General features: G+C 43.9%; 1 protein-coding gene across 1 annotated transcript in view; it reads left to right on the forward strand.

Moving 5' to 3' along the window:
• Positions 1 to 11910, forward strand: part of LOC110516194 (ABC transporter G family member 20-like) — a 47733-nt gene extending 35823 nt beyond the window's left edge. The window contains exons 14-20 of the mRNA XM_036961008.1: positions 12 to 68; positions 415 to 485; positions 1179 to 1267; positions 5863 to 5966; positions 6249 to 6408; positions 7389 to 7493; positions 9408 to 11910. Coding sequence (XP_036816903.1) covers positions 12 to 68; positions 415 to 485; positions 1179 to 1267; positions 5863 to 5966; positions 6249 to 6408; positions 7389 to 7493; positions 9408 to 9514 — 693 coding nt within the window. The 3' untranslated portion in view covers positions 9515 to 11910. The remainder of the gene's footprint in view (positions 1 to 11; positions 69 to 414; positions 486 to 1178; positions 1268 to 5862; positions 5967 to 6248; positions 6409 to 7388; positions 7494 to 9407) is intronic.
• The last annotated feature ends 293 nt before the right edge of the window (positions 11911 to 12203 follow it).

The raw sequence follows: 12203 nt of genomic DNA on the forward strand, positions 1-12203 counted from the left end.
TCCCTCCTCAGGGTTTTATCCAGTATAAGATGAGTAGCAGGTCTTACCTGCTCTCTCTTCCTGTCAAGGTATGACAATCCCCTTAAAACCCTGGTTACGTCCCAAATGGTCCATAGGGCCGTGGTCAAAAGTAGTGTCCTATGTAGGGAATAGGGTGTCATTTGGGAAGCAGGCCCTGTGTTGATAGTATTCTGCCATCCACATCTACTAGCCTTGCTAGTGTCTGATAGAGACAAGCTGTTGTCTTCCCAAGACCACAATGTAACCCGTGTTGTTGAAAGTATACAAATGTGTGATCCATTCTTGATGAATACACAGATGTACTGTGCATAGGGGGAAAATATTTCACTTACTATTTCTCATTTTTTAACACCTTTTGCTCGCTATTTCTCTTTGTCCCGTTTCTCTTTCCAGTTTGAGGAGCCCATCTATGGCAGCATGAACTCAGACTTCACCACGTTTGTGACGCCAGGAGCCGTTCTGAGGTAGAGATTCAGTCCACGTCTGAACCTAGTCAGCTTTACTGAGACGAAGATGATAATCTGTTAAAATACTGTATGTCTTACGGTTTCCCTCCTCTTACTCTCTCCCTGTCGCTCTCTCTCTTTCTCTCTCTCTCTCTTTCTGTCTCTCTCTCCCTGTATCTCTCTCTCCTGTCTCTCTCCTGTCTTTCTCTATCTCTCTCCTGTCTCTCTCTCCCTGTCGCTCTCTCTCTTTCTCCCTCTCTATCTCTCTCCTGTCTCTCTCTCTTTTTGTCTCTCCCTGTATCTCTCTCTCTCCTGTCTCTCTCACTCTCTCTGTCTCTCTCGCTCCTGTCTCTCTCTCTACTCCATATAACTTCCTCATATATCCTCTTTTTTTCTCAATTTATCCTCTTTTTCACCTTCTCTCCTTCCCTTATTCTACCACCTCCCCCCTTCTCTCTCCACCTTCGCCCTCATTCTACCCCCTCTCTCCTTCTCTCTCTCCCTCCCTTCTACCCCCTCCCTCCTTCTCTCTCCCCCCCTTATCCCTCATTCTACCCCCTCTTTCCTTCTCTCTCTCCCTCCCTTCTACCCCCTCCCTCCTTCTCTCTCTCTCCCTTCTCCCTCATTCTACCCCCTCCCTCCTTCTCGCTTCCCCTCATTCTCTCCCTTCCCTTCTTCTCTCTCTCCCGCACGCCTTCTCTCTCTACACAGCATCACTTTCTACCTGGCAGTGGGCTTGACCGCTCTGTCCTTTGTGATAGAGAGGAAGGAGGGGCTAATGGAAAGGTGCTGGGTCTCAGGTAAGAGGTCAAAGTTCACAGAGTGGGTAACAAAATGGTACCCTATTCCCTATTTAGTGCTTACATTTTGACCTGAGCCAAGCGTCCCAAACAGCACCTATAGAGGGCTTGCAAGGACGTCACAAATCACCTAGCAACCCCCATGTTGGAAGACCAAACTGAAGGCTGAGGAAGTCCTCCAATCATCCACTTGGCTGGCTGCGTTTTGTTACCACCGGAAACTTTGGGAAGATGTCCCATTATTTCGTTTTTTTCTAAGGACTCAGAAAACGGAGTCAGTGGGATAACCTATTCAAGTAAGTAAATATATGTTGAAAGTGATAAAAAACAATGTATTATTAACTAGCTAGCTTGCTACAGAAAGTTAGTGTGCAGGCTAACTCAAATTAGCTGCTAACGTAATGTTCGCTAGTTACCTAACTTTACATACTGTATACTGTAGCTAGCTAGGTGAATTAAATATCACCAGTTTGCTAGCTTCATATTAGCTAGTTAGTTATCTTGATGTATTTATCGTTGTAACTCAAATGCACGTGTAGCTAGTTAACTAGCTAACAGCCATGGAAGAGGGTGAAAGAATTAGCTCGCAGTCCCAGCTGTCAGAGAACAGAGAGCAGGCTACTCTAGATAGGGGAGGTACATTTGTGGAAGGACATTATGAAACTATTCTCTAGTTCCAGTCCCTAGTGAGATACTGAGGACAGAGAGATAGAGCAACATAATATTCAGGGCTGTCTAACTTGAGTATAATGCTGCCTGTTTCTTTTCGATGTCTGTCCTCAGATACAGAGTGCCGTGAAACCCTGTCTGGAGATGAAGAGGTCCCAATTAATGTCCCAAGAGAATATACCATGGATTATATATTAGTACATTTTTGTGAAGAAAAATACAGTTTTAAAAGTAACACAATGTATAAACACATTACAACTGGAGCGGGCCAACTGTACTGGGTGTGCAGGCTTCTGTTCCAGCCCTGCACTAACACACCTGATTCAATGTATAAACACATTACAACTGGAGTGGGCCGACCATACTGGGTGTGCAGGCTTCTGTTCCAGCCCTGCACTAACACACCTGATTCAATGTATAAACACATTACAACTGGAGTGGGCCAACTGTACTGGGTGTGCAGGCTTCTGTTCCAGCCCTGCACTAACACACCTGATTCAATGTATCAAACCTAATGAGTTAATAATCAGGTGTGATAATGCTGGACTGGAACAGAAGTCTGTTCCCCCAGTAGATCAGTGATGTTGGACACCTCTGGTATTGACATTTTTCTTTTGTTCACCTGAAATTGTTTTAGTAATAACGGCATACGTGTTACTAAAATGTCTAACCTTTTACCTAGGAGTTAGCTTACACTTTGACAGTGTTGATTTTTGCAGTTAAGTGTTAATGTAACTATTATTCAAGATGAACTGGTGTTGATGTTGATTGATCACAGATCACAATCCTGCAATAAAGAGGGGAATCTGTCTCTAAATTGTCTGTTTCGGTGTTCTATTCTCAAATGAACATTTACCTCTCCAATTAGTTTTATTTAATTGTCACTATTTTTTCAGGATATCGGCCATGTGAACCCATTATGCAGCTGATAATGGCATGCAGCACCAATGCAGCCACAGGCCTACAGCAGTGGTTCCCAACTCCAGTCCTCCAGTCCTCCAGTTCCCCCAACTCCAGTCTTCCAGTTCCCCACAACAGCCCAACTCCAGTCCTCCAGTTCCCCACAACAGCCCAACTCCAGTTCCCCACAACATCCCAACTCCAGTCCTCCAGTTCCCCACAACAGCCCAACTCCAGTCCTCCAGTTCCCCACAACAGCCCCACTCCAGTCTTTCAGTTCCCCACAACAGCCCAACTCCAGTCCTCCAGTTCCCCACAACAGCCCAACTCCAGTCTTCCAGTTCCCCACAACAGCCCAACTCCAGTCCTCCAGTTCCCCACAACAGCCCAACTCCAGTTCCCCACAACAGCCCAACTCCAGTCCTTCAGTTCCCCACAATAGCCCAACTCCAGTCCTCCAGTTCCCCACAACAGCCCAACTCCAGTCCTCCAGTTCCCCCAACTCCAACCCTCCATTTCCCCCAACAGCCCAACTCCAGTCCTTCAGTTCCCCCAACTCCAACCCTCCAGTTCCCCCAACAGCCCAACTCCAGTCCTCCAGTTTCCACAACAGCACACATTGTTGTAGCCCCAGACAAACAAACCTGATTCAACTCAGAGAGCTTCATTTTTTTTATTATTTTTTTTATTTTACCTTTATTTAACCACGCAAGTCAGTTAAGAACACATTCTTATTTTCAATGACGGCCTGGGAACAGTGGGTTAACTGCCTGTTCAGGGGCAGAACGACAGATTTGTACCTTGTCAGCTCGGGGGTTTGAACTCGCAACCTTCTGGTTACTAGTCCAACGCTCTAACCACTAGGCTACCCTGCCGCCCCCGGGCGACTAGTTGATTAGTTGACAAGTTGAATCAGGTGTTTGTCCAGAGTTACAATAAAACTGTACTGTTGGGAGGGGGTACTCGACCGGAGTTGGGAACCACTGGCCAATAACATGATGGCATTAGTCTTATGGGCATTTGCAATGCAGCCCTTGACATTATGCTGCTGAAGCTTAACTCACACACTGTTGACATACTGTTCAGCTGTAAACTATGAATATGAAGCTAATCATTAATCAGATGTTGTGCATGCTTTGTGCTGACATTACATTTTTGGATGCAAATCTAACCCTCGTAATCTAGGTGGTGAAATGTCTGAAAGCAGGAGATTAGATCCTTAGCTTAAAACGTACACACAACTATACTGAGCAAAAACATAAAAGCAACATGTTTCATGAAATAAAAGATCCCAGAAATGTTCCATAGTTTATCGCTCTCAAATGTTGTGCACAAATTTGTTCACGTCCCTGTTAGTGAGCATTTCTCCTTTGCCAAGATAATTCATCCACCTGATAGGGGTGTGACATATCAAGATGCTGATTAAACAGTACGATCATGACACTGGTGCACCTTGTGCTGGGGACAATAAAAGGCCACTCAAATGTGCAGTTTTGTCACATCACAATGCCACAGATGTCTCAAGTTCTGCAGGAATGTCTACCAGAGCTGTTGCCAGAGAATTTAACGTTAATTTCCAACTGGCCTCACAACTGTAGACCACGTGTAACCACGTCAACCCAGAACCTCCACATTCTGCTTCTTCACCTGTGGCTGAGACCAGCCACCCGCTGATGAAATTGAGGGGTATTTCTGTCTGTAATAAAGCTCTTTAGTGGGGGAGAAATCATTCCGATTGGTTGGGCCTGGATTCCCAATGGGTGGGCCCATGCCTTCCCAGGCCCACCCATGGCTGTGCCTCTGCCCAGTGATGTGAAATCCATAGATTAGGGCCTAATGAATTTATTTAAATTGACTGATTTCCTTATATGAACTGTAACTCAGTAAAATCATAGACATTTTTAGCATGTTGCGTTTATATTTTTTGTTCAATATATTTCATTCTATTTTTTATTTGTATTATTATTTTTTAACTCTGCATACATTGTTGAGAAGGGCTCATAAACTAGCATATCACAATAGTATACACCAGCGCATGTGACAAATAAAATGTGATTAGATTTTAATCAGAATGATCCACCATCTCCCCCTAGTGGTCAATACTGGTCAGTACACGGATGATGATCTGAGCCCATAGTGCACTATAGAGGGCTTACAGTTGACGTACAATGCTTGGAAGACGACAGCATTAATTATTCTGACAACAGCCAAGTGTCTACATGATAACAGTGCCTAAAACTAGTTGATTCATCACCATGGTCATTTTCTGTAGAGTATTTGGCAGAGGAGGGCTACTTTGAAGAATCTCAAATATAAATTATATTTTGATTTGTGTAACACTTTTCTGGTTACTACATGATTCCATGTATTATTTCATAGTTTTGATGTCTTCAAAAAAATCACCATGGGCCCCACATTATGAAAAAATAAATACATTGCTTCTCCTCTTCCTATCCTCTCTCTCTATTCCTCCTTCTCTCTCTCTCTCTCTCCCCTCTATCTCTCTCTCTCTCTCTCCCCTCTATCTCTCTCTCTCTTTCTCTCTCTCTCTCTTTCTCTCTCCCCCCCTCTATCTCTCTCTCTCTCTCTCTCTCTTTCTCTCTCCCCTCTCTCTTTCTCTCTCCCCTCTCTCTCTCCCCCCCCCCCCCCCCCCCCTCTCTCTCTCTCTCTCTCTCTCTCTCTCCCCCCCCCCCCCTCTATCTCTCTCTCTCTCTCTCAATTCAATTCAATGTGCTTTATTGGCATGACGTGACAATGTACATATTGCCAAAGCTTATTTTGGATATTTACAATATAAAAAATAAAAATGAGAATCAAAATTGTCAACGGGACAACAAACAGGACGGGCAGTCTATCCTCATCAGAGAGGTCTTTGAAACCTTGAATAAGGGTTTTAAATTTGGGGAAATTACACTCTCTAATTGTTTATATTTTTTATATTTTGTCAGGAACCATGGTCAAATATTTAGCCACAGTGTACCCTCTCTCTCTCCCTCTCCCTCTCCCTCTCCCTCTCCCTCCCCAAGGTGTGAGTTCAATGGAGACCGTGCTGGCGTATCTCATCTCCCAGCTGATTATCATCAGTGTCCAGATAATTCTACTACTGATCTTAATGCTGCTTGTCTTTAAGGTAACACACACACACACACACACACAGGTCTCTGTATTGTGACAATAGAAAGAGCCAGACCCCTAATGCAAGACACTATATCATTGAATAACATGACATGCTCTTTCACCTTCCTCTCTCTTGTTACCATCCCTCCTTTTCTGTCTTTCTCACTTTTTACTGTCTCCTCCTCCAATCCCTGTCCTCTCTCTCTCCGTCCTTCTCCCCCTCCTCCAACTCTTGCTTTCCTTCCCCTCTCTCTTCCTCTTTCTCCCCCTCCTCCGCCTCCCTCCTTCCCTCCAGATCCCTAATGAGGGGAACCTGGTGTTGGTTATAGCTCTGATCGTGCTGCAGGGTATAACAGGCACTTCCTTTGGTCTGGTCATCTCATCCGCCATCGATGACGAACAGAACGCCACCCAAGCTGCCCTTGGTATCTTCTACCCCAACCTCATCGTCAGTGGTACGTCCCACATACTGTCTTCTATCCCAATCTCATCGTCAGTGGTACGTCACACACACTGTCTTTTACCTCGACCTCATCGTCAGTGGTACGTCCCACACTCACACACGGACGCACATACACACGCTAGCACACAGAGACACACACACACACACACACACACACACTGTCTTTTACCTCAACCTCATCGTCAGTGGTACGTCACACACTCACACACGAACGCACAAACACACGCTAGCACACAGAGACACACACACACACTGTCTTTTACCTCAATAGTCAGTAGTACGTTTTAGGGGGTTTGAGTTCCATAACTGTGCCAAACTACAATAGTGTCTTCCATGTTCTCTCAATATCAAATCAAATCAATTTATAAAGCCCTTCGTACATCAGCTGATATCTCAAAGTGCTGTACAGAAGCCCAGCCTAAAACCCCAAACAGCAAGCAATGCAGGTGTAGAAGCATGGTGGCTAGGAAAAACTCCCTAGAAAGGCCAAAACCTAGGAAGAAACCTAGAGAGGAACCAGGCTATGAGGGGTGGCCAGTCCTCTTCTGGCTGTGCCGGGTGGAGATTATAACAGAACATGGCCAAGATGTTCAAATATTCCTAAATGACCAGCATGGTCAAATAATAGGTCTGGGACAGGTAGCACGTCCGGTGAACAGGTCAGGATTCCATAGCTGCAGGCAGAACAGTTGAAACTGGAGCAGCAGCACGGCCAGGTGGACTGGGGACAGCAAGGAGTCATCATGCCAGGTAGTCCTGAGGCAATTCAATAAAGTTGAATTAAATCCTATTCAGTTCAGTTTATTTACTCTTTCTGAAAATAACTCTTTCTTGGAAGAAAATCCATGTTGTCAAAGCAGATCAGTTTAGGACCTGTCTCTGTCTTCTGAGCCTCACAAAGAGGAACAGCACACACACACACATCTCACTCTCTCTTTCTCTAAGACAGTCTCTTTCCTCCTCTCTCTACAGGTATAATCTGGCCTGTGGAGTGCATCCCCTATCCACTACGTTACATCAGTCTGGCCCTGCCCCAGACCTACGCTTCTGAAGCCCTACGATGCATCATGTACAGAGGTAACACAGACACACACACACAGACACACAGACACACACACACAAATATAAATACCGTACATGAACTCAGCAACAACAACAAAAAGTCCTCTCACTGTCAACTGCATTTATTTTCAGCAAACTTAACATGTGTAAATATTTGTATGAACATAAGATTCAACAACTGAGACATAAACTGAACAAGTTCCCCAGACATGTGACTAACAGAAATTGAATAATGTGTTCCTGAACAAAGGTCAAAATCAAAAGTAACAGTCAGTATCTGCTGTGGCCACCAGCTGCATTAAGTACTGCAGTGCATCTCCTCGTCATGGAATGCACCAGATTTGCCAGTTCTTGCTGTGAGATGTTACCCCACTCTTCCACCAATGCACATGCAAGTTCCCAGACATTTCTGGGGGGAATGGCCCTAGCCCTCACCCTCTGATCCAACAGGTCCCAGATGTGCTCAATGGGATTGAGATCCGGGCTCTTCGCTGGCCATGGCAGAACACTGACATTCCTGTTTTACAGGAAATCATACAGAATGAACAGTATGGCTGGTGGCATTGTCATGCTGGAGAGTCATGTCAGGATGAGCCTGCAAGAAGGGTACCACAGGAGGGAGGAGGATGTCTTCCCTGTAACGCACAGCGTTGAGATTGCCTGCAACGACAACAAGCTCAGTCCGATGATGCTGTGACACACCGTCCCAGACCATGATGGATCCTCCACCTCCAAATCGATCCCGCTCCAGAGTGCAGGCCTCAGTGTAACACTCATTCCTTCGATGATAAACGCGAATCTGACCATCACCCCCGGTGAGACAAAACCGCGATTCGTCAGTGAAGAACATTTCTTGCAAGTCCTGTCTGGTCCAGCGACGGTGGGTTTGTGCCCATAGGAGAGGTGAGGACCTGCCTTACTACAACAGGCCTACAAGCCCTCAGTCCAGCCTCTCTCAGCCTATCTGAGCACTGATGGAGGGATTGTGCGTTCCTGCTGTAACTCGGGCAGTTGTTGTTGCCATCCTGTACCTGTCCCGCAGGTGTAATGTTCGGCTGTATCGATCCTGTGCAGGTGTTGATAGACGTGGTCTGCCACTGTGAGGACGATCAGCTGTCCGTACTGTCTCCCTGTAGCGCTGTCTTAGGCGTCTCACAGTACAAACATTGTAATGTTTTGCCCTGGGCACATCTGCAGTCCTCATGCCTCCTTGCAGCATGCCTAAGGCACATTCACACAGATGAGTAGGGACCCTGGCCACATCTCCAGTCCTCATGCCTCCTTGCAGCATGCCTAAGGCACGTTCACTCAGATGAGTAGGGACCCTGGCCACATCTCCAGTCCTCATGCCTCCTTGCAGCATGCCTAAGGCACGTTCACGCAGATGAGCAGGGACCCTGGGCACATCTGCAGTCCTCATGCCTCCTTGCAGCATGCCTAAGGCACATTCACGCAGATGAGCAGGGACCCTGGGCACATCTGCAGTCCTCATGCCTCCTTGCAGCATGCCTAAGGCACGTTCACGCAGATGAGCAGGGACCAGTAGAAAGTCAGTAGAAAGGCCTCTTTAGTGTCCTAAGTTTTGTGACCTTAATTGCCTACCGTCCATAAGCTGTTAGTGTCTTAACGACCGACAAGCATGGGAAACAGTGTTCAAACCCTTTACAATGAAAATCTGTAGTTATTTGTATTTTTACGAATTATCTTTGAAAGACAAGGTCCTGAAAAAGAACACACACACACACACACACACACACACACGCGCGCGCACAACATAGTCCTGAGCTCACAGTGGAGGAAAGATATCCTGCTCTCTCTCAGTCTGTCTGTCTCATCTTCATATCACAGTACAAACACACACAAACTCTCTCTCCCACACACACACACAGAGTTAGAGAAAGACACCATCTTACCTTGTCTCTCCCTCAGGCTGGGGTCTCTCCAGGATGATAGTGTGGCGAGGCTTTGTTGTCACCCTGGGCTGGAACACTTTCTTCGTCATCCTGGCCATCGTCATCCTCAAGCTGAGGATGTGAGACACCTGCCCAGGGAAGATGTGTGCTTATGTAGTGTATGTGAGTGTGTGAGGGTTTTGTGTGGGAGTGTCAATGTGGTGTGTGTATATATAGTCTAGGGTATGTGTATATATAGTCTAGTGAGTGTGTATATGGTGTGTATATATAGTCTAGTGAGTGTGTATATGGTGTGTGTATATATAGTCTAGTGAGTGTGTGTAGGGTCAGTGCAGATAGGGTAACTTTCCCCCTCACTCACGTTAGTTTGGCCACTCAACCTATCTATTTGTCACTCACAAACCAATCAAAATGCCTGAAATGTTATTTCATGTTATTTCATTATGGACAATAATATGAATGGGTGTGATACGTTTACAGCAGGATTCTACTGTCCTGCCGTTATAAGTCTGTAATGTTAGTGTGTTTTCCCGATACAGCTTTGCATATTGTTGATAGTTAATTGCCATTATTGCATTGGTTGCACCGGTGTTTTATGGAGGAGATTTGTTGTACACAAGTCGGGAATTGTTAAAAGTTAAGAAGGGTATTTTTTGTCAAAGCAGCTGTTAGGGTCAGAGTTATGCGTAGCCTCATTAGACGGACTTTCAAACGCACAACTAGGTTGCCTGGCAACTCAAACGGAATCATTCCGCTGCTCGATGTTCGCTACATACTTCGTTGCGCAGAAGGAACCAACGTCCGTGGGCATGGCGTAGTTTTTGGCCAGAGAAAGGATTTTGGCCCATATGTCATGTCTTTCTAGAATGCCCTTTTAAGAAATATTCATTGGGAAAATGTTCGGTCTCTTTCTCAGAAGTTTCTTTTAACTAATAATATTAAAGAAGTTTAATAGAAATGAATCCACAAGTGCTGCTCTACTAAACAAGTTTTTAAAAATACATTGATGTTTCTTGTACCTTCTGTAATGACCAACATTACCTTCTGTGATGATCAACATTACCTCCTGTAATGATCAACATTACCAACATTACCTTCTGTAATGACCAACATTACCTTCTGTAATGACCAACATTACATTCTGTAATGATCAACATTACCTTCTGGAATGACCAACATTGCCTTCTGTGATGACCAACATTACATTCTGTAATGATCAACATTACCTTCTGGGATGACCAACATTACCTTCTGTGATGACCAACATGACCTTCTGTAATGACCAATATTACCTTCTGTAATGACCAACATTACCTTCTGTGATGACCAACATTACCTTCTGTAATGACCAACATTACCTTCTGTAATGACCAACATCACCTTCTGTAATGACCAACATTACCTTATGTAATGGCCAACATTACCTTCTGTAATGACCAACAATACCTTCTAATAATGACCAACATTACCTTCTAATAATGACCAACATTACCTTCTGTAATGACCTACCTTCTGTAATGACCTACCTTCTGTAATGACCTACCTTCTGTAATGACCAACATTACCTTCTGTAATGACCTACCTTCTGTAATGACCTACCTTCTGTAATGACCAACATTACCTTCTGTAATGACCAACATTACCTTCTGTAATGACCAATATTACCTTCTGTTGTAATGACCAACATTACCTTCTGTAATGACCAACATTACCTTCTAATAATGACCAACATTACCTTCTGTAATGACCAACATTACCTTCTGTTGTAATGACCAACAGTACCTTCTGTAATGGACAACATTACCTTCTGTAATGACCAATATTACCTTCTGTTGTAATGACCAACATTACCTTCTGTAATGACCAACATTACCTTCTAATAATGACCAACATTACCTTCTGTAATGACCAATATTAGCTTCTGTAATGACCAATATTACCTTCTGTAATGACCAATATTACCTTCTGTAATGACCAACATTACCTTCTGTAATGACCAACATTACCTTCTGTGATGATCAACATTACCTTCTGTAATGACTAACATTACCTTCTGTAATGACCAACATTACCTTCTGTAATGACCAACAGGAGACTGCTTCACATTTAGTTTGGTATTGATCTTATACCAGGAAGCTGTGGCAAGATATCTGGAGATTGTTTTCGATCATAAACATTTTCCCTTTTACTTGAAAATGTGATATTTGGTTTTAAAAGTATAGCAAATTAGTTCTTCTTAAATCAACCTCATTGGTATTTTATCTCAATTCCATATTCATAAATGTAAATGACAAAAACCTCTTTACTATTTTTGGAATGAAATTGAACAATATATAAAGAACATTTCTTCTTCTGATAACAAAACCAACCAAAAGGTTGAATGTAGTAATAAGGTGTTGACATAATGTATGGGCTGCATTACCCTGACTGTTTGTTATGTTTAGATACTCTGTTGTGTACTCTGTTTGTTTTTCTATATTGGTATTTTTTTTAACAATAAAATTAAAAAGACAACTAGGCATATCAGACTACAAATAAGCAGTTTGTTGTCCTGGCAACTGGGAAGAAGTGGACTAATATGAGAAGCATGGAGAATAACAGTAATGTTATTAGTAATGTTATGTGTTTTAGTGTAGGTTGGAGCCAGAAATGTGGACTGGAGCCTGGATTTGGACCTATTTAAAATATTGTTCATTGAGATACGTTAAATACACACAGGAGGAAGCTAAACACTTACACAACCAAAAGTATGTGGACATCTGCTCATCGAACATCTCATTCCACCCAATAGTTACAGGGAAGATGAATGAGC

This window comes from Oncorhynchus mykiss, chromosome 23 (assembly GCF_013265735.2).
Source record: "Oncorhynchus mykiss isolate Arlee chromosome 23, USDA_OmykA_1.1, whole genome shotgun sequence".
Taxonomy (NCBI): Eukaryota; Metazoa; Chordata; class Actinopteri; order Salmoniformes; family Salmonidae; genus Oncorhynchus; species Oncorhynchus mykiss.